Here is a 27,597-nt window from a genome sequence, read left to right as displayed (position 1 = left end):
GTTCCAGAGGAAGGTGTTTAGAATCCCAGGAAAGGACAATTGTGGAGTATCCTGCTCATAGTAGTAAATTCTTCCTAACCCATCCACCCTGCTCCTCCCACCCCCACCCCCCTGCGAGTTAGAGGGTGGATTTTTACAGGAAGCACATGGGTTTATATGCCTTGTCCTTTATCCTGTCCAATGTAATTGTGGATGATTTTGCTAGCCAGAGAAACTCTCTCTTGTGGTCATGGATGAAGGAGCCCTGTGTACTCCAAATAAGGCCCCACTCTTTGGGTGTTAGGGCTGGAAGCCCTAACCTGATGGTGCCCCACTCCCAACCACCTCCTGCTGTCCAGCCCAACCCATGTGCAGCAGTTCCTCTCATCGGAGGGGACCTTTGTGGCCATGGAAGTGAGGATTGGCTTTGTGTGTGTGTGTGAGAGAGAGAGAAGTTCCCCCTTATTTATTAACCTGTATGCTTCATCTTAAAGGGGCAGGGATGCCTAAATAGTGGTTCACCGGCTTTGTGAGGGCTGGCACAGGGCCACACATGTACAGTGCACCATACTGCCGCAGCCCGCTCCTTTCAACCAGACTTGCCTGGTAGGGTGGGCAAACAGGCTGTGTCTGCAGCAGAACCAGGCACGGCTGCCATTGCAGGGCAGTGGCGCGTGTCCAGGCTCGGTGAGGTGATCTGCAGCGTGGTTTGTCAGAAAAACAATCCCAGCCCACGCGGGGCAGGGCAGACATGCTTGGCAGCCCTCCTCCTGGGTCCCAGTCTTTGCTGGCACAATTTGGAGGGTAGGGCTCAAAAAGGGCCCTAGGAAGCTGTGAGCGGGGGTGGGTGCATGGGCAGTAGCAGTACAGTATCCATAGTGGCTCTGCCTCTGCTTGTTTGGCTGCTTTGACCTCGGGTGCTGGTTTCCCCCCTGGAGCTCGGTTTGTTTTTCAGAGGTTTCCCGTGTTACTCGGCTCCTGGAAGTGCCAAGTCAGCAGCTGCCGCTCAGCGGGAGGGAGCTGGAGGAGGAGCCGGGCAGCCCGGCCTTTATACATCAGCTCAGTCCCTGGTGGTTCTCCTCAGGCCTCTGTAAACAGTGAAGGGGGGTTGGGGAACAAAGTGAGGGGCCAGTGTTCGGTGGGACGGGGCCAGCAGGGAGGAATGCAGGGCTCGGAGGCCCACCTGCTCCAGCCGCTGAGCTCTGACCCTGAGGGGGGCGGGCGGTAGCCCAGGGACGCTGGGTGGTTGCCTGGTCCCAGTACACACGGCTGTGCCCTTCACCTGTCAGGCCTCCCAAGCCCAGCGGGGGCTGGCGGGCCTGGGAGTGGTTGTCGTTTGTATCACTGCAGTGGGTAGGAGCCTGGTCACAGAGACAGGGCTGAGCTGCTGGGCTAGGCCCGTTCCTGGTGGTCGGGGCGGGACTCAGCACGTGCATAACGCTCTCCATTTCCAGAGTGCCTGGTGGATAGTGACTGTGGGGAGGGAGGCGTCGCCCTTGTCCTGCGGGTGGGCACACGGAGACACCCCCAGGGGATGGGACTTGCCCGAGGCCCCTCTTCACCTCCACCATTGCGCAGTGATCCAGAGAGTGCTGCTGCGTGGGGAAGAGCTGTGGCCACCCACAGATGCAGGCCCGGGCGTCTAACAGTCCACAGGGCTTTGGCTTCCTGGGTCTCACCGAGTGAGCACCAGTGTTACCGGATTGCCAATCTGACCAGCCACTAAGGACCTGGCCACAGCATGGGATGGGGGCGAGGGGGAGCTCTCCCAGCACTGGATCGCCGGCCTGTGCAGGGGATGGGGTTGGGACTGGATGACCGGCCTGCGTGTGTGCGGAGGCTGGCTTGTGTTCAGTGGTGATTTCAGGTGCAGTATTTTGCAGTCAGTTTTCCCACATGGGTGGGGCTGAGGAAGCAATGGGACTGAATTGATGGGGGTGGATGAAGCTCTGCAACCTGCTGCCTGAGGGGAGAAGCAGCTTTTCACCCACTGAGAGCTCTCATCCACCCCCCTCCCCCCAGCCTGTTCAGCCCCTACAGAGCAGGCCTGCAATTAGCTGAGCCGTAGGTTTCCTGCTGTTTCACCTTGCCCTCTGGATTCCATCAGTCGCTTCTAGTCTCAAATCCCTGTTAAATGGAGGTTTGCCTGCTGCCTGTAATACTTTCCTGTATTTTGCTTTATTGTGCTTTCATCTGTTGGCTGCAGCGGGCTGAAATATAGTGAAACGTTGGTGCAAGAACATGCACTGTGGCTAGGTGTATCTGTGTTCTCTTTAAGGGAGTCACAGAAGGCTGAAAGGAACCAGATCACTAATTGCCATGTTTGCTCATTCTCTCGCTGCTGTAGCTGAGGACTCTCATCGAAAGAAAGCGGAGTGTCAGATCTATCGAGTGCCCAGATGCTAACCCTTAGTTTGCCCGGTTTAGGGAGCAGGAAGAGCCATGGGCTGGGGTGAGCCACCTGGATGTCAAGAGTCCCATCCTAATAGTATGGGATTGACACTGAGAAATGTTGGGTGCATCCCCCAAATTCTAGAGAAGCTCTTGACTCAGTAAGGGGGTTTCTGCTACCTCCTGGAGAATTGTGGGGCATGGGGCTAGGTTCTGCTCCGTTACACCAGTCTATATCCAGAGTAACTACATTGATTCCTGGTTGAGTCACTTCGGATTTACACTGTTGTAACTGAAACCAGAATCTAGCCCACATGCTTTGTTCTCTTCAGAGTTAAGACCTCAATCTTTTCTCCGTAATAGAGTCTGATGTAAGAAGTTCTGTAGCAAGTGTCATTCCCCTCCTGATGGTGCCAGAGGCTGGCTGGAAATGCAGAAAATCCAGCAGGGAACTGGCAAAACGCACCTGTCCTGCAAGCCTCAGAAAGCCTGTTCCTCTTGTCAGCTCGGTCAGGCCACAGCACTCTCATCCCCTGGTTTGGCCTTTTAATATCACTCTGGCAGCTCAGAAGGAATCGTGACAGCCGAGCGTCTGGGAACTGATGAGTCACGGCTCTTAAAATGTACAAGACGAAATCATTGGCTCACGGGGAAAGGTTGGAGGGTGACTTCGGCTGGGAAGGTGACTCTGGCTTTGTAGAGCTGCTTTATTGCCGGGGAGGGGTTGGGGGTGCATGGGAAGCACAGTCTGTGCATAGTGGAACTCCATTAGCCACTCTCCTTGTTGGCCACGAAGCTAATCAGCGTCCGTAGGACTCTGCTGTTCTCTTCCTTGCAGAAGGAGCTACTTATCAGGGACCCGTTAGAGCTGGCCCTGACCCAAGCTATTGAAAGCCCAGGCTGGACTTGACTAAAGCCATTGAAAGCCAAGGCTCTTTGCGTGACACTGCAAACTGCTGCGTTGGGTGTGGTGGCCCTGCAGCTGGGTCTCGTTCACTCTCTGAGGATGCGAACACTTGGGTCACATCCGGGAGTGGGGATCAGTGCCTTCCCTGAGAGACAGCAGAGCCTCCCTAGTGGACTTGGTGTGGCACTGGGCAACTGGAGAGTTGGGGATCAATTCCTGGCTCTTCCACTAACTCACTAGGGGGCCTTGGATAAGAGACCTCACTTTGGTGCCCCATGTGTAAATGGGAATCCTGATGTACTTCGAGTACATTGGGCGAAAGGCACTGGGTAACTGTGAGTATCTGTTATCCCTCCTCAGTATGTGTTCCCATGACTGTAAAGCCAGAGTGGATGAAGCAATCCGACAAGCCAGGTGGCCTTCCACTGCTCAACATGCTTTGTAGCTGCACCGTGCTGGACATGAATGGAGGGGGGATTGAAAGGAGAACAAGCCGTCTTTGTGTCTGTTGCAGCCTCTTGCAGTTGGAGCAGAGTTCTCCAGCAATGTGATATGCAAGGCTATGCAGTGCTGTTGTCGCTATGTTGGACCCAGGATGACAGAGGGACAAGGTGGGAGAGGTAATATTTTCTATTGCACCAGAAGACGAGCTCTGAGTAAGCTCAAAAGCTTGTCTCTCCCCAACCGAAGTTGGTCCAGTAAAAGCTATCACCTCACCCACTTGTCTCTTTATAGGGCTAGTTTCAGAGTAGCAGCCGTGTCAGTCTGTATTCGTAAAAAGAAAAGGAGGACTTGTGGCACCTTAGAGACTAACAAATGTATTTGAACATAAGCTTTCGTGAGCTACAGCTCACTTCGTTGGATAATTTGTTGGTCTCCGAGGTGCCACAAGTCCCCCTTTTCTTTACAGGGCTAGGCAGTCTCCCCAGAAAGCCACCTCATCAGCACGGCTAGGAGGGGGACTTGCTGCAGCAGCGTTGCCACAGCTCAAGGCAGGGGATCCTAGGGCACTTGGATTCCCATGGGCTTCCCAGAGGAGGATGAAAAGAAGAAGCCTTTGTCTGGCCCTGTCAGGCAGACCAGTGTTCGTCTGTGAATTCAACGGCTGTGTCTGCAAACAGCAGCCATGGGAGAAAGCAGCGTGGTTTGCAAGGCTGTAGGATTACAGGCTTAAACCTGGCAGGTTGCCGTCTTGTGCTAGGGTATTTTTAATGCTGTCTGTGCCCAATTCATCCCCAGAGTAACGCAAGTGGAGTTACGCTGGGGAGGGGTCTGTTTGTGGGCTGGTCCCATTGTGCTGTCCAAGGAATGTGTCCCCATGACTTCCTAATAAAATAATAGGTGCAATGGGCCAAATTCAGTAGCAACATGCAGCTTTGCAGGGTACACATCAGGGATGGAGTGGTCCGGAAATGGGTGCAAGTGGGAAGACAGCGTTGGTTGCACTGATCTGCTGTCCAGTAGGGGCACAAAAGAGTGGGCAGAATGGGCAGGGTGCATGAATAGACACTGGGGATAATGATCATGGAAACCCTGCTTAACCAGAACAACTGAAGGTCTAAGCAACTCTGCACAGGTTCCGAATGGGACCAAGACTTTTCTGGATACCTGTCCTGCTTCAACAAGGGAGGTTCCGGGTGGCTGTGGTCCATGTTAAACCACACTAGCCAACTTCTCCCCTTGCAGATGAGATCCAGCGGAGGATCTGACCGTTCCGAATTCTGGAGCAGCTGCACTTCCTAGTGCAGGTTTGCCTGGCCGAGAGCAGAGACTGTGTGTGACTAGTTTCAGAGTAGCAGCTGTGTTAGTCTGTATCCGCAAAAAGAAAAGGAGGACTTGTGGCACCTTAGAGACTAACAAATTTATTTGAGCATAAGCTTTCGTGAGCTACAGATCCGATGAAGTGAGCTGTAGCTCACGAAAGCTGATGCTCAAATAAATTTTAGTCTCTAAGGTGCTACAAGTCCTCCTTTTCTTTTTGTGTGTGACTAGTTTTCCAGGGGATAGCTGTGCTGCATCCCTCCCACTGGTTGAAAGGCAGCTGCCTGCCATTTTCCTCTTGGCTGAGTGGAGAAGAAGCTTGTGCTTTGAGGGTGTGAGCGTGAAACCAGTTTCGCCAGTAATTAAGAAGGTGCTGAGTTTGAGCCTGCAGGGAGGCGTGACTCTGGCAGTATCTCTGGGAGGGGGCCAGCACCCTTGTTCTAGTTACTCTAGTGTGGAAGAGATACAAGATAAGGTATCGGAGTAGCAGCCGTATTAGTCTGTATCCGCAAAAAGAACAGGAGTACTTGGGGCACCTTAGAGACTAACAAATTTATTAGAGCATGAGCTTTCGTGGGCTACAGCCCACTTCATCGGATGCACAGAATGGAACATATAGTAAGATGTGTGTGTGTATATATGTATGTGTGTATATATATAAATACAGATAAGTTGGAAGTTACCATACAAACTGAAAAGGAGTACTTGTGGCACCTTAGAGACTAGCCAATTTATTTGAGCATGAGCTTTCGTGAGCTACAGCTCACTTCATCGGATAGCTTATGCTCAAATAAATTGGTTAATCTCTAAGGTGCCACAAGTACTCCTTTTCTTTTTGCGAATACAGACTAACATGGCTTCTACTCTGAAACCATACAAACTGTGAGAGGCTAATTAGTTAAGATGAGCTATTATCAGAGGAGAAAAAAACTTTTGTAGTGATAATCAAGATGGCCCATTTAGACAGTTGACAAGAAGGTGTGAGGAAACTTAAGGAAATAGGTTTCAGAGGAACAGATGATGAAGTGAGCTGTAGCTCACGAAAGCTCATGCTCAAATAAATTGGTTAGTCTCTAAGGTGCCACAAGTACTCCTTTTCTTTAAGGAAATAGATTCAATATGTGTAATGACCCAGCCACTCCCAGTCTCTATTCAAACCCAAGTTAATGGTATCTAGTTTGCATATTAAGGTAATCCGCTTTAAATTCTGTTATCTTTGGCTGCATACAGACTAAGTGACAGCACAGTGTGTAGGAACTGAGATTTGGTGTACACTTAGGGCTCTTGCGGGTGTTACCAAGTCTTGTTTTTTTTTATTTTTCTGAGCGCTCCACCTCCTGGAGTCATGTGATGACTCCCTGAGAGTCTCCTCTTTCCATTCAAAATAGGTGTGTTTCTAGCTCTCATAATTGCAGAGGGGGCATGGAAAGATGAGGCCCAAAATCAGAAGGTCCCTCCCAAATTATTTTTAAAAAGCTCAGAATTTTGCAGGGGCTGACTCCTGGTTTTTGAATGTTTGAGATTGGCAGTGTTGCGCCGAGACTGGCAGAGCTCCATTGAGCTAGGGCTGTGATGATTTGGGTTGTGGGAGTGGGAGAGTGGAGCTGGGGGATGACTGTTGTGGGGATGGGTATGTGGGTATGGAGGGACCCCTGAATGAAAGGGCAGGTGTGCTGCGAGTCCAGGAGACCTTGGGAGGATAGGGCTAAGTATGCCCCCGCACGCGCACACCCCGCCCTTCCTTGCTGAAGTTGTTCTACTGGACAAGTCGCAGCTCATTGGAGGAAGTGTAGGGAGTGAGGAGAAGTCAGTTTCCTTCTGGGAGAATGTGTCTGAGGAGAGAGAGAGAGAGAGGCGTTTCTCAGAGTGCTGCATTTCTGCATGTCCGCTCATGGGGAATGTCCTAAGTAATACAAATATATTGACAAAGCAACTTCCTTCTGAGGTTTCTGAAGCGCTTTGCCAGTGTGAACGGGCCAGCCCAAAGCACCCCAGACTCATGAGTCATGGCCCCAGAAACCATGAAATTGACACTTAAAAAAACAAACAAAAAGACCCCCCAAGATATTAAAATAGTCCTTCAGGGGCTTTATCTGCCTTCTGGGCTTTGAACACTTTGGGATCATGAGGGCTAGAAATCTACATCTTTAAAAAAAAAAAATCTGAGCTGCTTCTCCTGTAATCCCATGCCTCCAGGAGCTGAAGCTTTAAGAAAAACCCCAGATATCACCAGAGTTGGAAAAGCTGAATAGCTTAGTCCTGTCAGTGAGGGAGGCAGTAGCGGCAACGCTGGTGAGCTTGGGGCTGAATTTTCAGAAGTTGTCTCTAATTTTGCCCAACAGCCTAGGGGAAGGAGGCCTATGAAACATGCAGTGAAGGTCAGATGAACAGAGAAATTATACTGCATGTGGAATACCGAACCCTTCAAGCACTGCGCTCTTGATGGGTATTGATGCTTCCCTTCCCTGACTTTTATGGGGAGTCTGTGTGCTGGGCCCCAATGCAGTGCACATGCTCCTGGCTCAGCAGTGCAGACTCTGTCCTAGGGAAGGCAGAGTGTGGCCTAATGGCCAGTACACTGGACAGAAGACTTGGTTCTACTCCCAACTCCTGCTACTGGCCTGTGGGGTGACCTGGGACAAATTCCGTCACTGCTCTGTGCCTCAGTTTCCCCATCTGTGCAATGGGGATAATGATCCTGACCTCCTTTGTAAAGTGCTTTGAGAGCTAAAGATGACAAGTGTTGTATCTGAGCCAGATATTGTTGTTTTGTTATAGAGCTTGGCCTGCTTGGAGCAAACCGAGCACACATGTCCAAATGGGAGATTCAGGGCACTGCCTGCTACCGTGGCCCCAAAGGGCTGAGAGTTGCTGCTCTGCTATAGGCAGTGACTGGAAGCAGTGGTGGGTGCCTTCTGAACCCTGTAACACCCACCCTGCCTCCCCTCCCCCTGCAGTTTCTTTAGACCTCCTGTTAGCACTGGGTGTCTGCCTTGCGTCTGCCTTTCCTCCAAGTCAGCAGAATAGGCACAGACAGAACCTCAAGTTCCTTATTCTTGTTGCAGAGCAGAACGTAATCTCCAAGTGGGCCGGCTCCTGTGGTGAAAGTTTCTCTTTGTTCTCCCTCTGGGCCATTCATAGCTCTGTCCATGAGCTGTTCCACATCCCTGCTGACCCTACAGCCTCGGCAGATCCTGTTCCTTTCATGGGGTGTTGTCTGTGAGCCAATGACAGGCAGAGGACCTCTCTGCTAAGTCATGCTGAGTAGCTGTTCTCTGTGAATGACAGCCGCAGGGAAAGGGTGCTGGCGAAGTGGCCGGGGCACTAAGGAAGGTTAGGTTTCTTCTTCCCTGACGGAGGGGAGGGAGAGGCTGTGAGACTGAGCTGTGTGGAAAGAAAAGGAGTACTTTTGAGACCTTAGAGACTAACAAATTTATTTAAGCATAAGCTTTCGTGAGCTACAGCTCACTTCATGGGATGCATGCATGCTGTAGCTCATGAAAGCTGATGCTCAAATAAATTTGTTAGTCTCTAAGGTGCCACAAGTCCTCCTTTTCTTTTTGCAGATACAGACTAACACAGCTGCTACTCTGAAACCGGAGCTGTGTGGGTACATCACAGCCTCATCCACTCCCACAGGCCTCACATCACTGGGGAGGAGAATGGGCACCTGGGACCACGCCCTCCTCTGGGACAGCCCCATGCAAATCGTTGGACTCTGCAAGCTTGAATTTGGGCCCTTTGAGTCTTGTGACACCAGTCAAAGATCAGGCGAGGAGTCCAGCAGCAGGAGCAGGCCTGCTCTCTACCTCAAGGGTGCATGAACTGCTGGCTGGGGCGGGGGTGTGAGCTAGGCAGTGTTAACAGGCCCACATGATGGAGACCATCCCCATGGATCCCCAGGGCAGAAAGATCTGAGTGTTTTACTTGTCCGAGTACTGGTCCCAAGCGCTCTCGCTAGTGGGAGCATCGCTAGGGACCACAGCTGCAGGGCTCCATAATGCTCTTGAAGGTTTCTCCTCTGACGCCGCTGGGGAAGGAATGTGAACTGGGGGGACACAGAGCGGCAGAAGATGAAGCTCACGTGGTCCGTTTGTGCCTCCAATGCTGGTAGAAACCAAGGGCTGCTACTGACCCTTTCGTGGGTCACAGGCACAGGAGACTGCAGTTTCAATAAGGCACGATCCAGTGTCTCCTCTCCCGCAAGGCAATAGTGTGCACAAGCCTTTGACGGGAATGGGGCTTTTAGGCTGGGCACTCGTTAGCATCCCTTTCTCTGCTCACTGACGGTAGCCCACTGCTCCTTTGTTTGATCAGTTATGCTTCCTACAGTCCATAAACACCACAAACTGAGTGTCCGTGTTCTGTGGGTGTGAGGTTCCAGGAGAGTTTTATAACTGAACCACGGTCAGAAATGCACCTGTTGCAAACACCCCGAACGCTAGGGAAGTTCTTGTGTGGATCCGGATTTCACCACTAGGCCAAACCAAAACCCTGGAGCCAAACCGTGCTAGAGACCTCCGAGCTCTGGGAAAGCTCAGATCCAAGCTTGGTAGGCTTCACTCAAACATTTGGCTCCTTTGACCTCCAGGATTGGGTTGCGGATCTCATGGAAACAGGCTTTCTACTATGCTCTTCAGCACTACTCATTTCCACCAGGGCCAGAAATCCAGCGAGAACATCCTTGCTTGCTCTGATCAGCACTTCTAGGTCCTGAGTAAATTCAGAAGCAGCAACTTGGAGGCGCACAAAACATTAGCTCAGACACCACAGATTTAACTTAACTGTTGTCAGAACCGCATATAAGCTTAGGGCTACCAGAGAGGGCAACAAGGCTGGGTCAGGCTAACAGGGTTATGGGTAGGGCCAGTTCCTTTTATTCTATGAAGGCCAATTTGCCCAGTCTGGGGTTGAAGTGCATCGTGAGTGATCTGTCTGGTTGCATTAATTTCATAGCTGGAATGTGAATAGGGATCTTTTAATTCAGTGCTAAAGGAGTTTGGAGTCAAATTAAGCTCCTTGCTTGTCTATGCTATGGGTCATAGCGTAGTACAGTGGCCATAGTGTAGCTACTTCCTACGACAATGGAAAGAGTGTTTCTGTTCCTGTAGGTGATCCATCTCTCCAAGCAGCGGTAGCTAGGTCAGTGGAAGCATTCTTCCATTCATGTAGCTGTGTCCACACTCTGGGTTAGGTTGCTGTAGCTAAGGCTAAAGTCTGGATTATTTTCGCCCCTGAACGACATAGCTACGTCGATCTAAATTTTCAGTATAGACCAGGCCTTTTGAAAAGAACCAAATTAAAGAGAGGCAGGGAGTGCGTGTGGGTCCAGGCTCGGTTTTGTGTAGGCTTCCTGGGTAGCCTTTTGTATGTAGCTGAAGGGAAATGGCACAGTCTGAATGCGAAACATGCACTTAGCCAGCTCCAGGAGTCCTTGTGTCTCAAGGCAGTCTCGTTCTTAAGGTTGTTTGTTGAAGAATCACTATTACAGGGCAAAAAGAAAAGGAGTACTTGTGGCACCTTAGAGACTAACCAATTTATTTGAGCATAAGCTTTCGTGAGCTACAGCTCACTTCATCGCCACAGACCCAAACCCTTGGATCTGAGAACAATGAAAAAGCATTCAGTTTTCTTACAAGAAGACTTTTAATAGAAATAGAAGTAAATAGAAGTAAAGAAATCACCTCTGTAAAATCAGGATGGTAGATACCTTACAGGGTAATTAGATTCAAAACATAGAGAATCCCTCTAGGCAAAAACTTAAGTTACAAAAAAGATAGACAGAAATAGTTATTCTATTCAGCACAATTGTTTTCTCAGCCATTTAAAGAAATCATAATCTAACACGTACCTAGCTAGATTACTTACTAAAAGTTCTAAGACTCCATTCCTGGTCTATCCCCGGCAGAAACAGCATATATACAGACAGAGACCCTTTGTTTCTCTCCCTCCTCCCAGCTTTTGAAAGTATCTTGTCTCCTCATTGGTCATTTTGGTCAGGTGCCAGCGAGGTTACCTTTAGCTTCTTAACCCTTTACAGGTGAGAGGAGCTTTCCCCTGGCCAGGAGGGATTTCAAAGGGGTTTACCCTTCCCTTTATATTTATGACACGCCCCCCAAATCTCAGCTAGGGTGAAACTCTGGCTGGGATTTCTCCCTGGAGCTCTAGGAAAAACAGAGTTAATAAGACACATGCATCTCTAAATATACTACCAAGTACATAAAGACTAACAATATTTTCTACATCTCAAGGACGATTTTAACCAGTTGATTCTGGGAAACTTTCACGGGAGAGTGCATCAGCCACTTTGTTAGAAGCTCCTGAGATGTGTTGGATGTCGAAATCAAAATCTTGGAGAGCTAAACTCCACCAAAGAAGTTTTTTGTTAGTTTCTTTGACGGTGTGAGCTGTAGCTCACGAAAGCTTATGCTCAAATAAATTGGTTAGTCTCTAAGATGCCACAAGTACTCCTTTTCTTTTTGCGAATACAGACTAACACGGCTGTTACTCTGAAACCTGTCATTACAGGGCAGGAATTGCAGATGCTTTTTATACTTCTGCTGCTGCCCATGGGCAGTTCTGAAAGGCTTTCTTATTTTGTTGTTCTCATCCTTCCCCCCCCCCCCGGCTATTCTGGGGTATTTCTTCAGCCATTTCATAACTATTTTAATATCCCTCAGTAATAAAAGAGCTGTTCCAGTTGTGACACAAAGCACCAGTATACAGTGAATTCAGGGTCAAATCTGACACTATCCTTAACCGGGCTACTTTGCCCTACTGAAATCAGCCTGTGTGAATACGGGGATGGTGCCTCGGAGCTGGAGCTGCTGTCTCTCTCGAGAAAAGTTTGGGGGGGTCTGAGGAAAACACATTTTGGCCCAAAATACTCCCATCACAAGCACCTTGGATGCCGGGGACTCTTCACACCAAAGTCTGTGGAATTTCTTGAAAGGGAAACTCTCTTTTTCAAATGACAGGTTTCAGAGTAGCAGCAGTCAGATGCCTGTGTTAAACTGTGGCTTTGTTGTTTTTAAGTCGCTGCTGATAGTCTGTTGGCATCTGGGATCTTAAACACCATCCTTGGGGTGTTTTTCTCTTTGTTGTTGTTGTTTAAAAGGTGAAAAGGGCTTTTCCAAGTGGAAGTTGTTTTGAATAATCCTGCTAGCACATCCATCCCTGATGAATGTGACATTTCGTCTGTACTTCTCTTCCTGATCTTTGTCTGCTTCTGTGTGCTAGACCCTTGTCCTCGCCACTACCAGCTTCCCTGTATCCTTCCGCCTCACTCGCTCCATCTCCTCGCAGATCTGAGCTGCAAACACCCTTCTCCTGTGTCTAATTCCTCCCCCACTATCGATCAGTTAATACTCAAGTTCTGCATGCGACTCCCTCAGGCCAGCCGGAGCTGCAGCTGGTGTGGAAATTGCTGCCTGGATTGGCGTGGTAGGATGGCTCGTGATTGCCATAAGGATTTCACGGTCACGTGGGCCCCATTTTGTGATGAGTATGGTGAGCATTTTAGGTATGGCACTGATCAGGGCAATCTGGCCTCTTTCCTGTTCTCTTAACCCCCCTCCCCACCCACTCCCGCGCAATGGGCTGGAGCAGCAGGCTGGCCCGCACTCATGGCTTTACTGCAGCGATGACATGCTCAGAGTAGAGCTCTCTGCACCACTCTTGTTTCATTTTTTCTGGTGTGGTGCTTCTCTTTGTTCATGTCCTGGATAGTCATTCAGCAGCTATTTGGCAGTGAGCAGTCATGATTTGTTGCTTTCCAACTAAACAGGAGTGTTGCAGCCACTAGTTACCTGCCTCATGGGGCACTCGGATTAAGTTATTATCCTCTTTGAACAGATGGGGAAACCGAGGCACAGAAAAGGATGTGACTGGGGAGAAGAGGCAGTGCGGCCTAAGGGGTAGAGCACCAAACTGGGAGTCAAGAGACGCGGGTTCTGTCCCTGGTTCGGTGGCTGACCTGCTGTGCAACCCGGTGTGGATCACTTCACTTCCCATCTCTGTGTCTGTTTCTTTTCCTACCCTTTGTCTGTCTTGTCTATATAGATTGCAAGCTCTTCAGGGCAGGCACTGGCTCTCCCTGCGTTTGTACAGTGCCTAGCACAGTGGGTGGAACCTCTGAGCATTACCCTAAGAGACATAAATAACACTGGCCACCCAACGGGTCAGTACCAGAGCTGGAATTAGCACTTGGGATTTCCTGGCTTCAGTGCCTATATTACAACAGGGGGGGCAGGTTTTTCCCATGGACCATTTACTGTGCATATATATGTATTTAATGGCAGCTGTGGAATCTCAGCATTCCCAGGCTGGCTACCTAGGGCAGGGGGATGCTCAGCAGCCCTTTGGGGGAGTCGCTGCAGGCCGACAGGGAAGGATGTTTGCTTCGGACAAGAAAATCTGTAGAGCTAGTTGTGCGGACAGCTCTGTGCCTGTGATCTCTGGCGGTGGGGCCCTTGCTCAGGTAGCCCTCTTTAAGAGGAAGCTGCCCTGCTTTAGAAAGAAGGAGGGAGATTTTATCATGAACTTGATGCCTTTAGGGGGGAGTGCTGGCTTAGGGGCTGTTAACCTGTTACCTCCAGGTACTAAAGGGGGCAAAGGCAGAACAAGAACCAATGGCTGGAAGCTGCAGCCAGACAAATTGCCATTAGAACTTATGGCCCAGTTTTTAACCGTGAAGAATGGGGCTGAGGGAAGTGGTGGATTCTCCATGACAGCTGATCAAGTCTGGGTGCCTTTCTACAAGCTCTGATTTCGTCACTGGGCACAGCACATGGGTAACGGGGTGAAGAGCTGTGGCCTGTGTTACACAGGAGGTCAGATGAGATGATCTAATGGCCCCCTGTGGCCTTAATCTATATCCTTGGCCCTGTCCCTTCAGGCTTGGGCACTGGGGTGCCAGAGACCCCGGGGGTCTAACTTTAAAATACTGTAATAGGAACCAGGTGGGGAAAATCCAAGCAGTTCTGTGGTGCTGCTAACTTAGTGTGTAACCCCAAGGTGATGCTGGTGGCTGTCAGCCTTGTGAAGTTGCTGTGGATAGGTACCAGTCCAGACACTAAATCTACTTGCCCAGCCTCACCATGCTGATGAAAACACAAAGCCACTTTTACTTGCCCACCTAATATCTCTACAGGCCTGGGGATGAGACAGTGACCAGAATTTCCTGGTGTCGGTTGGTCTCTCCACGTACGGATAGAAACTCCCGACACAGGGAGTACGATAAGCACACAATGCTGTATACCTGGTGAGCTGTGCTGCGCAAACAGATCCTTTGCCTGAGGATTTCACAATCTGAAGGCACAGGCTGGTACAAGCACGGAGCAGGATGTGTGCTTTTCAGTTGGATTGCTTCACTCGTGTGTCTGCTGGAGGAGGAGAGGGTTCTTGGGGTGAAAGGAGAGGCTGTTCTGGAGGCAGGGGGTGAAAGGAGCCGGGCGTGGATGAAGGGGATGAAAGGGAGCAGCTGAGACAGAGCTTTGACAGAAACGTGGGGAGTGTTGGAGGAAGTGGGGACGGGTGTCTGTCTCGGCTGCAGCTACTTCATACCCAGCACTGTATCTTTAAAGTACTTTATAGACATTAGTGAATTTTCATGTCACCCCTGGGAGGCAGATAATTACCGTTATCCCCATCTTGCAGGCTGTGGTGGGAGAAGAGGCAGAACAAGATTACATGTGCCTTTGGCACTGAGTGCCTCTGTGGCTAGAGCTGGGACCGGAATTTGGGAGTTCCTGGTTCCCAGATCATAATTCAGGCCTTTAGTCCGTGTCTGGGCATGTCTATCCCCTGCCTGAACTGTCTGTGGTCTGCACTGAAAGCTCGTCTGGTGCTATGAAATGATGGCATTAAATCAGGGCTTAAATTCTCCCTGAGTATTTCCCGGAGCCCCGCGGCTCGGGGCTTCAGACCCGCGGAGCACGCTGGGGCTGCTGCGGGTTGGAAAATATTTACTAGAGCTCTGCTCAGGACACCTCTGGCTGTATTTTAAGTCCTGCACTAAATGCTCCTCTGCTGGCAAAATTATTATTGTATGACAGTAGCAGCTAAAGGCCCTGAGTGAGACCAGGGTCCCAGGGTGCTTGGTGTTGTACAAACACGCAGTAAGGGCCAGTCCCTGCCCTGTCTAACCAGACCACACAGAAGAGGAGGGCAGAACATGTCTAGCTTGCTCTGTTGAAAGCACCGAGGGCCAGATTTTCAAAGGAGCAATTGTTCAAAAGTGCTCCCATGTAGGCACCAAAATAAGGGACGAGATGCTCAGAAGAGCTCCTTAGTTGCTGAGCAGATTTGCAAATCTGGCCCTTACCCAAGTGCCTACCTGGGAGGCGATCCCACTCCCAAGTGCTGAAAGGTGGGGGTTGGGCAATTAGAAATGGGCATCGGGGAGGTGCTACTGAGGTGTTGTCAGTTCTCGGTTCTATCTTCCCCCTCTTTGTTCTCCCCAGGTGGTATTGCCGGTGGCATTGAGATCTGCATTACATTCCCTACGGAGTATGTGAAGACTCAGCTACAGCTGGATGAGAAAGCTAACCCGCCCCGGTATAAAGGCATCGGTAAGTCCGGAGCCTGGCAGCTGTGGGCGCAGAGAGACTAGGCTAGGGATCAAACAAGGGGACTGGCGATTGTGTCAGGGGCTATTGGAGCTGCTGCAGCCAGTCATTCACTGCCAGCTAGGCAGAGACTGGCATGGGGGACACCGGTGGGTGTGCATCACTACGTGGGGTGGGAGTGAGCTGGGTGTTCAGATGCCCCTCATAGAAGGACCCTCCCTTGGAACTCGAGGGCTTGCCTCCTTCCTGTCTCACAAGGGGGAGAGTAGGGAAACCGGGGAGAAGCCATTTCAGAGTAGGGTGTGTGGATCAGAGCGCTGGGCGGTCTGACATCCTGCCCCCACCAGTCCCCAGAATCTGAGGCTTGGCTGTGAAATGAGCGCTCCCCTCTAACGGACCTGGCCAATTGCGCAATGCAGCACACCTGTTGTCACTGAGGGAGACGGCGTGTTGGCGGTAGCCTGGTCAGGTGCCCAGGCTGGAGGCGTTCCAGGGATGACGGCCTCGTTCCAGCCCAGGATGATTGGCAGGGGTCCCTGACTGGCAGGATCATAACCTTCTACTTATGTACAGGCTGCATGGTGGCATGCTGTACTGTATCACCGCTGCACTTTGCTGCTTGCCCTCCAGCCTGGCCCCAGCTGACAGTGTGAGAGAGAACCCAGCTGGCTGGGGGAGAGACAGCAGGGAGCTGGTTCCAGAGCCCCTGGCTTCGTGTCTGGCTTGGAACCGGGTCCTGAGGATCTGCAGCAGCATGGCTTCTGACTTGCTGAGTCCAGGGCTGAACAGTGCCCTGTGCCATTCTCCCTTCCTGGATCAGCTCTGCAAAGGGCTTGGCATTGCCCTGTTCTAGCTAAGGAGGCCGAGTCGTATAGTCTGGCACCTGCTGCATGTGGCTTGAACTTCACTGGGGGGGACACGACTCAGGACTTCACATTCCACAGCCGCAGCATGCTGGACGGGGAGGGGAAATCCGGCAGCAGCGTTGGGGTCCTGGCTGCTTTGTCTTCAGCGACGAGACGAACGCGTCCACTCGCACAGGGCCGGTGTTCTCTGCGATGATGCGTTTGCAGCCTGGTGTTGGTGACCACGTTACCCGAGCTTTTCCACCCTGGCACTCGCCCACCCTGCCCTGTGCTCTCTGGCTGTTACCCAAGGACGGCAGGGAGTGCGCGGCCCAGGGAGAGCCTGAATGGTGGAAGGTGCTGCTGGGCTGACTTGGCGGGCCTGCTAAACCCCTCTTTCCGTGCCTTCTCCCCTAGCGGACTGCGTGAAGCAGACTGTCCAGGGCCATGGAGTGAAGGGGCTCTATCGAGGCCTCAGCTCACTGGTGTATGGCTCCATCCCAAAGGCTGCCGTGAGGTAAGGTGCTCCGGCTGCGACTTCCGGCCTTGCCCCTGAAGTGTTTGTGAATTGCAGTTGCAGCAATCTGAGCCCAGGTGATCCTCCTGCTCTCCTTGACACCCACCAGACCCCCAAACAAGCGGATGAAAAACCCCATAGGAGTCTCTTGGAGTGGCCCCTTCTCTCCATCTCGTTGCTGAGGGAGTCTCAGGCCGGGGGTCTGTCTCACGCAGCCTTTCTGCAGAACAGCACTGCCAAAAAAGCCAGACATGCAGGGATAGGCTGATGAGGGCCCCAGGCTAGCAGGCCGGAGGGCCACGGACGTGGCTTCTGCAAAGGAGCACAGTGCAGGGTCTGTCCAAGGAGCCCTGAGTGACCCTCCTTGAGGGCTGCCTGCCAAGGAGCGATTGGCATCGCTCACCTGTGTCCGTAGGTGGCCTGATGTTTGGAGAAGTGCTGAGGCAACTCGGTCCCGCTGCGGGGAGGGGAGGGAATGACTCGAGGTGGTTTGGAATCTACCCGCAGACGGTCGCCGTCAAGGTGGGTCTGGCCAATCGTTACTGGACAGCGTGCCCAGTTCCCTGGCTGGGGGTGGGACTGCCTCCCGGGACGGTCGTTCCCTTTGGGATGGATTGAGAAAACCATCCTGCTCTTAGCAGGACCAGCCTGAGCGGACGCTGCTGGAGGGCTGGCTCTGGGGAGTGCCCTGTCTGCCAGCAGGCCTTGCTGTGGGGAGCTCCCCCAGGGCACTGCTAGCAGTGTGCTCTTTGGGAAGCTCCCAGCTCTTCCGGGCTGAGCCTTTCCCAGCAGCAGGCCCTGGCTGCTGCAGCCGCGGCCTCCCCAGGGAGGAGATGCTGCAGAAGAAAGCATGTGATTTCTGAGTGGTTTGGTCCCCATCCCCACCCTCAGCGCCAGCCCAGGAGGGTGGGGGCAGTGGAGTGCTGGCAGATCAGCTTCGCTCTTCTCTGGGGCGTGAGGGCGTGAGTCCGAGATGAGCAAAATGGATGCTCTGCTGCCTTCTCTCTACCAGCTGCCAACCAAGAACCAATAGCTAATAGCTGTCAGCAGTCAGCAGCCTGCTCAGACGGGGGAGTCAGGTGCACTGCCACCCCCTTCTCTTGGGCTTTCAGGCTTACAGGTGCCTGCCTTCCCAGTGTGGGCATCTGTGCTTCGCCCAGTGGGAGGGCCTGAGATGGGCGGAGGGCGGCTGGGTGTTTGAAGCTACGGTGGGGCTTGGCCACTTCCTGCCACTCCCAGGTGCTGGTAAGGGGAAAGAAGAGTGAGTCGCCATCCCTGGTCTGTTCTCCCAGCTCCCCCTAGAGGCGACCCAAAGGCCAGACCCATGGCTCCATAGCGAGATGCCCACGGGGCATGGCGGGAGCTTCCAGCTGAGCTGGTTGGCCCAGCTGCACTAGGAAATCCCCCTCGCCCTGGCCCCGTCTCTGTGCCCAGCAGCTGTGTCTGCCCAGTCCGGTGGGGTTTGCATTGCCTGCCTTTCTCCCCGGCCAGGTTCGGCATGTTCGAGTTCCTCAGCAACCACATGAGAGATGAGAAGGGCAACCTGAACAGCAGGCGCGGGCTGCTGTGCGGCTTGGGAGCCGGGGTGGCCGAGGCCGTGGTGGTGGTGTGTCCCATGGAGACCATAAAGGTACAGCGCAGGCCCCCTCATCCCTGCTTTGAGAATGAGTCCCAGAGTAGGGGGAGACCGGAGACCACTTCAGAGGGGGCAGGGGAAGCCAAGGAGGGAGCACCATTGCCCTGTGAGCGCCTCCTGCTGTCGGCCCCAGAACTAGCTGGCTGGGCTCTCTCTGTCTTGTTGGAACCGGGTATTTAACCCAGCACAGCCTCTGCTCTGCTCCTCGCCTGGCGTCACACAGGGAGCTGCGCTGTACGTTGCTGTTCACGCCCAGATGAAATGTCCGTGCGCTCCAGCTGCCCACTAGTGGTGAATGGTCAGAGGTGCAGGGAAAGACTTTGCCTGTGGGGCGTTCCCTCTGGACTCTCCTGTTTGATGGGAAATTTTAGCAAGAGACCAGACAGGATCTGATTTTCCTGGGGCCTGTAACTCCTGCAGTGAGTGACAGCTCTTCTCTCCGCGGCCAGCCTTTGTGGCCTGACTCCAGAATTTGTCAGGTGTTAATACCATGAAAGATACGCTGAGCCACACCAATACACTTGCTGGCAGAAGTAAATGCAGCGCCGTGCATGAAATACCTAGCTGAGGCTCCACAGTAGCAAACAGCATTTTGCATCGTTGTTGCTTCTCATTCATTGCCAGGCTCTCCCACACAAATGAGGCCGTTTCTCTGTCTCTGCTCTTTCCCCCTGTGTTATACTCAGTTTTTTCTCCTTGCTTTGTAACTCCCAGATTCAAAAATGATGCCGGGCCTGGAAATCCTGTTCAGGGCTCAGTAAAATGTGCCCTTCTCAGTGAGTGATATCTTCCTACACAGTGTAACGTGAGAGCCAGGGACTGGGCTGGGAAACTGGCCTCTGCTTGCATGACTCTGTTCAGCATAATCCTAAGAAGAGGCTGACTGCTGTGAGCAGCAGCAGCAAGACTGGGACTCCGAAGTCTGTCCCCATCTCTGCCACTGACGTGCTGTGTGAACCCAGGCCCATCCCTTCACCTCTCTGCTTCTCAAAGCTCTCATCTGCCAAGTGGGGATAAATAGATGGACCCTCCTTTGCAAAGTGCTTAGAGATAGGGTGAAGGGACTGTTATTTACTGACCTGATGCTATATGCTCTCACAGGTGACCAAGAGATTAAGCATTGGGGAAGATGCTCTCATGCTTTGCTGGCCTGAGCTAGCAATAGCTACCCTTCTTCCCATCCTGGGACTTGTAGACTCTCCCCTTGCAGGTGCCAAGCCTTGTGTGTTTCAAGTATTCCAGACCTAGCTGAAGTCCTTCATCCCTAGACTGCACAGGTCCCTTTCCTTTCTGACTGCATGTGGAGTGCATGAGCAAACATGTCCGCAGTTGCAGGTAAACCTTGGACAGGATTTTCGTTCCGCTCTGGAACGGCATCAGTATGGCACTGCCCCAGATTAGCAAAGATCCTCGCTGCTGAATCCCTGAGCAGAGCCCCGCTGCCAGGCATCTGATTGGGATGTTTGGGCTCCTATAGCTTGAGGAATGGGTGTCTCTTCACATGCAGCTTGGGATTAACAAATCCTAACCTTCTCTCCCCTCCAGGTGAAGTTTATCCATGACCAGTGCTCCCCCAAACCAAAGTACCGTGGCTTCTTCCACGGCGTGCGGGAGATCATCCGCGAGCAGGGTGAGGGCCCTGGCGTGGCAGCGTTATTCAGCGCCTCCGCGCCGTGTTATCCTTGCGTTCAGTGTGCAAGGCCCCGCCACACTGGGTTGTGAACTGCCTCCTCCCACCAGAGTGGGAGACTGGTCTGTGAGCTGCCAAGGCAGCCAGCACTGTAGGGCCTTGAAAAACACTGGCTCCCAAGTGTCTGCTCGTCCCTCAGGCAGGCTGGTTCTTGGGAGACCTGCTTCCCAGGCCTGAGCACCTTTCCTCTTCTGGCCTAGTCAGGGGAAAGCCGTGCAGCCCTGTCGGCATATCCATAGGAGGGCGGGGAGGCCAAATGACAGGCCACCAAAACCACGCAGAGCAAGCCCCACCCCGCTGCCAACGAGAATTAGGAGAAATGCCTCTCTCCCCCAACGCCTGCTATTAAGAGGGCTTGTCAGGGTCGGGATTCGAACCCACGTCCCCAGAGGAGACTGCGGCCTGAACGCAGCACCTTAGCCCGTTCGGCCATCCTGACGGCAGGGCCAAGTGGGTGGGGCACGAGAAAGAGCTGGGGAGGAGCTGGGCTTTGTGCTGTGGGCCCTGCCGGGGTGGGTGTATGAATGGGGGAAAGGGGAAGTTGTGTTGTGGGCCACAGCAAGGCATGGGGTCGGTGGCTGTCCTGGGGAGACCAGCGTCATGCTGTTTCCCCTCCTCACATGCTGCCCCTTCTCCCCTGCCGCAGGTCTGAAGGGAACCTACCAGGGTTTAACTGCTACTGTCCTCAAGCAAGGATCAAACCAGGCCATTCGCTTCTTCGTCATGACGGCGCTCAGGAACTGGTACAAAGGTACCCGCACTCTGCCTCCCTCCCGCTGCCTTGCCCCCGCATCTCCGTGCCATGCCCTGCCTCATCCGGGGAGCGCTGCGGGCGGAGAGCCACACAGCACGGTGACCTGCTGCAGCGAGGGCTGGCTTCTCCAGCCTCAGCTGAGCTCCCGCTCCTCCCTCCGAGTGAAACTCGCCACCACCAGTTTCTTGTGGGGTCACTTTGACGAGCCTGAGGAAGGCCCCAGGGCAGGACAGAGCTGGGGAGAGGGGATGCCTGGTTAAAAGCCCAGGGGGATGCAGACGGCGAGTAAGGGGGAACTCTAATGGGGTCTCCTCCACTCTGCCCCTGCTCACACCTGTCTGCTGCAGTATACACATATCTACTTCTCCTGTGCACGCTCTCAACGCCCCTACCCCTGCCCGCACACACTGGGCCTGGGCCCTTTTGACAGTCTGTTCAGAAGCCAGTCGGGAGTGCTTTCCCACCCACTCGCTGCTAGGCCAGCCCTGGCCTAGGCTTGTGTGTTCCCTGCCTTACGACCTGTGGGGTCTGAGGACTCTTGGCGGCAAACAGGCAGCCTGGCCCCTCTGCTCACTGTGCACACCTGGAGAGAGAGAGAGCATCTCTGGCCCCCTCGGCCCTTCTTTCTTCTCCAGCTGCAGCTTCTCCAGCTGCTCTCATTTGCGGGGCCCCGTTCCTTTCACCCCCCACTGCACCCCTAGCCTGTCGGGGCCTTTGTTGCTCTCATGTGCAGTGTCACTCAGTGACGTCCCAGCACACTCCCACCTCTTGTTGCTCATGAGCTCTGCTCTTGTGTCTCTCTCCACCCTCTTTCCCTCTGCCTGCCCCTTTTGTGTCGCTCTCCTTCTTCCCAGGGGATGATCCCAACAAGGTCATAAACCCCTTCGTCACCGGGATATTTGGGGCCATTGCCGGAGCGGCTAGCGTCTTTGGCAACACCCCCCTGGATGTGGTGAAAACCAGAATGCAGGTACAGCATGTGGTCGTGTGGCTTCTGGGCTTCTGCTGAGAGCCCATCATTCACCTCTTGCCTCTGGGTGCTCCATGTCTCCTGCTCTCATCTAGACCATGACCGCTGGGCCAAGCGCCGAAATGGGACGTGGCAAAGTGCCACACGGCGCCTTCCCGATGGAGAAGAAGGAGCTGGAACTGAGACTGCTCCCCACAAAGGCCCTGTCTGCCCTAGAGAACGACTGCTGGGGTGCCTGGCCTGATGGGAGAGTGAGGCCCAATGCAGCAGTGTGTCCACACTAGCCATGCTGTGCTCCATGGCTGTGGTCGCGCTGCCCTCTGGGGACCTGAATTAACGGCCAGCGATTCACTCCTAGGCAGACCAGGCCCAGGGCTCCCCTGGGCTAGAGGAATTTGGCATGTTCTTCTCCTGGCAGTCCCGTAGCCCAGTGATTCTCAGTTCAGGAGCCCGATCAGCGATCCCCAAAGAGCCACAATCATGTGAATTCATTGCTTCGTTTACTAGTTCTATATTATTCTCACAGCAGTGACTGACCACGTATTATTTTATCTGCTACAATTGGGTAATAACACAGTAAAAGCATCCTGATTGGTTAATAACTTAAATTGGCTAATAATTAAATCCCACAGTGTTTTAATAGCAAGGGCTGCAAAGAGCCCCTGTCTGAGCATCACTTCCGTAGCCCGTCTCAACACACCTTGCAGCCACCCAAAAACACCTGCAGTGGGGCATGGGGGTGGCCACTGTTATTTGGGTTAGACCACGTCTAAGCACCCTGCGGCTCTCCTTAGGGTCAGGCTCCCACACAATCAGGCTGGCGAGGATGGCAGTCACTGCTGTGACAGCTCCGGCTGTGCAAACAGAAACCCCCCACCTCGGGGCCCTTCCAGAATCTCCCAGGATGGAGCCATGGCTTGTGGGAGCTGTGCTGGGAACTGTGACATAGATCCACCCATTACAGGTCTCTGACCCTTCTCTCCGCTTCCTCTAGGGACTTGAAGCGCACAAGTACAAGAGCACCTGGGACTGCGCCTACCAGATCATGAAATACGAAGGGCCCATCGCGTGAGTCCAGCATCTCGTCTCCATGCAGGGGGCTCAGGGCTGGGTGAACGCAGGGAAACAGGGACAATCCCTCCCCTGCAGCCGAGTGCTGGCGAAGCAGTTCGCACCCGTACGGTGAAACGGGGAGTAGTGCCATAGGAAGCAAAGGGATCCGTCACCATCATGGGTAAAAGGCACCTTGTGGTGGGATTTGCAGAAGGGAGAACAGGTCACCGGCACACGAGAAGCAGGAGCCTGTCCCGGAGGCATGGGGGATGAGATGGGAAAGGCAAGGGCCTGGTGGATGGTAGGAGTAGCAGCGAGGCCTGGCTGTGAGAGGAGGAGCAGAGACCCACACAGGGAAGAGGGGAGAGAGACCTATGTGGATTTTATTAGCCTCTCTACACATGCCACAGAAGCACAGCCCCAGAGCCTCAGCTAGGGTAAAATCAGGGAAGTCAACAGTGACTGACGCCCCCGAGGAGCTGGCCTGGAATCTGAAAAAGCGGCTGGTATGGAGAGCGGATCCTGTGACAGGAGTGGGGCAGTTGGCCAGAAAGCCCTGACTGGGAATCTTAAAAAGTTGGGGTCTCTGGGTGGGGTTTGCCGGGCAGGAAGCAGCCCTTCCCCAAACCCCTTTCATTCCAGCAGAGACTGGGCCGGTCCCCGCTTGTGCTGAGTGTGAAGGGCTAGAGGCTGAGCTGGAGAGGAGGGTGAACTGGAGAGTGTGGTTGCCGGGCATTGGTGCCATTTTACACCAGGCTGCATCTCCACCAGAGATCTCTGGGAGCGGGTGGGCTAGGCCTGCTCCCACACCTGGCCAAGCTGTGCCTGGCCTAGGCCTGAGTGGGGCTCTCTGCTCTCCCTCACCTCTCCTCTCCTCTCCTCTCCTGGCAGGTTTTACAAGGGCACCGTGCCTCGCCTGGGCCGGGTCTGTCTGGATGTGGCCATCGTCTTCGTAATCTACGACGAAGTGGTCAAGGTCCTCAACAAGGTGTGGAAAACCGACTGAGCCTGCCAGCAGCCCCGGGCAGCGGCACCGTCTCCTCCACCACCGCGAGGCAACAGCTGGAGGAAGATGACCAACCCGGAAGAAATTATATGGACATTTCACGAGGAGCGGTGCCCTGTGCCCAGCCACTTGGGCCCATATCAAACCCTGACCATCTTTATTTATAGGATCGAACTGTGGAGTAGTTTAAATTATTGATTATGTGCTAAAATGATGGTGGGGGGGAGGGGACTATATCTGCAAACTTTGCAAAGGCCAGCTCCGCTAGCCTGGGGGTGGAGCTGGGGGGGAATAGATCAGTGCCCGAAAGGGAGAAGAGAGGCCATGATTCTCCAACCAGATTACAATTCAGTCCACGTTTCCTTTTGCCTTTGAGAAAACAGAGCCAAGCGAGCAAAGGTTTCCACTGAGCTCACTGCCATCTCCCACCTCTCCCAGCAGGAGGCGCTGGAGTGCGTGGGGCTGGAGCGCTGGCTGCAGGGGCGCGATTGCAATGGTGTGATGTCCCTGGGTATGGGGAGCTTGCTGCTCCTCCAATCCCATCCTCTACCTCTAGGAAGCGCTCTAGGAAATGGTGTGGTAGCCCAGGCTGCAAGCCACTCATGGCTATTCCACACCCAATCTCGAGAAGCAGGAGTCGCTAGCAGGGCGGGGTGGGGGAACCCTGGCTGGGGGAGAGCTCCAGCCCCCCCTACCAGAGCTGCCAAGTGCCTCAGTCTTAGCGTTTTCCAGTGGGAGTCACTAGGGCCAAAGAGGGTTGATCGTGAAGTGAGCTGCGTGGCACACACTGGCCATTTAGCCTCTGGTTTAAGCCAGAAAGCTGAGGGGAGGCCCCTTGGTGCAGGCAATGACCCTGCCTCCTAGAGTCGGAGCGTGTGATTCAGACCTGTGGCTCTGAACACGCGCCTTCCCTTAGGGGCTTTGCCTGCCCAGCCACCTCCCCTGGAGGAGAGAGGAAATCCACCCTGTACCACCTCCTGGGAGCACTGAGGGGCTTTGCTATGGAACCTGCAAGGAACTCAGTGCCCAGAACATGTCCTCTACCATCCCAGCCACTCGCCCAGGCTCCTGGCGGCACGGCTGCTGCTGTGGTAGAGACCCTGCACTGAGTGGTGCTGCCTTCCTTTTCCTTTTCCTCGCTGAGGAAACATTCCCAGGCGAGTGACTTCCAGCCTAGCGTGACCAGGTTCCTCACCCCTGTGACAGAGGCACCTTGTTGACATCTGAGAAAGGTGAAGTGCTCGCCTGCCACTCGGCCTTCTCTGATTAAACTGCCTCCTGCCACATTCCCTTCCACTCTGCCTCTCCACACACACCCCCACGCCGCTCGATATTCCAGTGCTGGGAGCCAGACAAGTACCTAGCTAGACTCAATGAACTTCACACTGCGTTGTTAACGCTTGTACTGTATCCCCGGGGGACCGTAACCCTGTCCTTGCCCAGTGTCAAGAGCTCATAATGGTTCCAGTGCAGATTTGTGCCAAAATCGTGTCTCTGTCTACAATAGTTACACAGGGGTTTGTCTGTCTGTACTCTCAGTGACAAATGCAGCCTTAACACTATCGTATGCGCAGGTGAAGAAGGAAAGTGCAGGGAAGAGTCACTTTCCGGCTTTCAGCTCTCAAGCCATTGAGGTTTTTTTGCATTTTGCATTTGCAACTTGAATAAAATAAGAGCCTTGCTTTAGAACACACTTCAGAATTTAACCAGGATCTGTAAAGGCAGCAATCAACCCTTGCACTGCGTATGTGTGTACTGACACCCTGATGCATATTTGTATGTCGCATTTACAATCCTGTGCGACATTAATGGTCCCTAGCAGCCCACAGTGATCTCGCTGTAGCATCTGCAGCTCCTATTGTACCATGCGGACGGGGCAGCTCCCCGGAATCCGAGCCAGAGGCATAGTTTTCACTCCTTTGCTAATATTTTAGAGTCCAGGGGTTTCTTTTCAAGCTTTGAGCAAAACGTGTTCATGTTGCGCTTGCAGCTGCCTGCTGGAGTGACTCTTGCCATTTTCAAGGCCAAATTGGGGCACTCTGGCGAGAACCCCAACAATAAACCAAAGTTGCCTGTTAACAAAGTCTCCATCGCTCTGTGTGGGCCAAAGGTAGCCCCGGGTCCATTGCAATTTAAGCCTTTTGCTCACATCCCTTCGGTCACTGGGAGCTCCCCACCCTCCCCTTGTGTTCTGGATGAGCAAAGGGATCCAGGAGGGGGCCCCAGGCCCCAAATCACTGGTGAACGCATTTTGCCAATGCAGCTAGCTACACTGCAGCTACACGGGAATGATGCTGTCTTCTGTTACACTGGCTGCAGATCATTTGACACTTTAGCCCATGTATGCTGCAGTCTGCTTTCCCAAGTGTCTCCCCTCCGAGTTCTTGGGTACTTACCCTGGAATTGCACTGGTCACCACTAGGTTCCGAACAGGCTGGGAACTCTTCCCCTCCCCCCCCTGTTTTGTGTTTACCATCCAATTCAATCCATTGCCTCAGTGCTGTGCTGATAAGGGAATGAGATTTGATGTCCTCTCTGATCCCTGACTCTTCTCAGATGCTTCTGTAGCACATTAAGAATGAGATTCTGAATGACTAAAAACTAAACTAGGCTGTTTCTTGGGCTCAGTAGAAATGTGCAAGGCTCTGATCCTGTAAAATCCTTGACTATGGTGCTGCTAGTGCGGGGATCTGAAAGCCAAGCTGGGTTCTTCAGGCCTGCTGCCTTCAATGATGGGAGCAAAGATTGTGCCCTAAATCCAATACAATGACAATTGGAGGGTGGGGGTGGGAGGATGCTGAGTGGAAGAGGACATTTGGGAAAGGATCTTCCTACTGGAGACTAGTTAGGGTCTTCTCTTCCAGGACCAATGAATTATTTCCTGCGTTGCTTCTCGTTGTTTGGCTTCTTTAGGCCTCAGAGGAGCTGCTCCCTCCCGAAGCTGCCTTTGGGCTAGGAAGAGACGCTACCAGACAGCTTCTCTAGTGCAGGGCCGAGAACTGCTGCCACTGGGCTCCCCTCGGGAGGTGGGAAATACCGTCTCCTTTAGTCATGTGTTCTAGGGCAGACTCTCTACCTGGAGCAACATTCTATGGGTGCAGGCCATTGCCCAGGACCCATCCCTTGGGGTGGGTGCCAGAGCCAGGAGAAAGCTCAGCACAGGAGTGTGTGCCCTGTGTTGTCTCTTTGCCTCTGCCTTGGCAGAGTCCGTGTGCTCTGCTCTCTACAAGGCTGAGTCTTCTACACATGTGTCAGCCCCTGCTGCTTTCTCAGGTTTTACTGCATTCAGAGATTATGTAATAAACTGAAACCTGCTGCAAGCTGGATGTCTCTCTCCTTTTTTTTTTTTTTTTCTGGTGTGTCTGTGTTTCTGCTATTTTGTCATGGATGCCTCTGAATTGCATGGTGTCAAAGCTCTGGTTAATTTCAAGAATGGAGTACGTGTAGGATCAAAGTTCGGAATACAAAGGAATCCTCTTAATGAGCACGCCCTGATGGAGTGGGAAACGTGCTGATTAAT

At 53.1% G+C, this 27,597-nt stretch overlaps 1 protein-coding gene across 2 annotated transcripts in view; it reads left to right on the top strand.

Moving 5' to 3' along the window:
• Positions 1–27,397, top strand: part of SLC25A1 (solute carrier family 25 member 1) — a 50,109-nt gene extending 22,712 nt beyond the window's left edge. The window contains exons 1-9 of one of the 2 annotated variants that reach the window (XM_073312867.1): positions 3,563–3,897; positions 15,502–15,609; positions 16,869–16,968; positions 18,460–18,598; positions 20,150–20,234; positions 20,941–21,045; positions 21,903–22,018; positions 23,013–23,086; positions 23,963–27,397. In XM_073312867.1, the coding sequence (XP_073168968.1) occupies positions 3,840–3,897; positions 15,502–15,609; positions 16,869–16,968; positions 18,460–18,598; positions 20,150–20,234; positions 20,941–21,045; positions 21,903–22,018; positions 23,013–23,086; positions 23,963–24,077 (900 nt within the window). In that variant the 5' untranslated portion in view covers positions 3,563–3,839 and the 3' untranslated portion in view covers positions 24,078–27,397. Of the gene's footprint in view, positions 1–3,562; positions 3,898–15,501; positions 15,610–16,868; positions 16,969–18,459; positions 18,599–20,149; positions 20,235–20,940; positions 21,046–21,902; positions 22,019–23,012; positions 23,087–23,962 lie in introns of those variants that run through there. The other variant, XM_073312866.1, reaches the window with a different exon arrangement.
• Positions 27,398–27,597: the final 200 nt, after the last annotated feature.

The sequence above is a fragment of the Lepidochelys kempii genome, chromosome 15 (assembly GCF_965140265.1).
Source record: "Lepidochelys kempii isolate rLepKem1 chromosome 15, rLepKem1.hap2, whole genome shotgun sequence".
Taxonomy (NCBI): Eukaryota; Metazoa; Chordata; order Testudines; family Cheloniidae; genus Lepidochelys; species Lepidochelys kempii.
The sequence above is the reverse complement of the archived record's forward strand: the minus strand, read 5'-3'. Positions and strand labels throughout refer to the sequence as shown.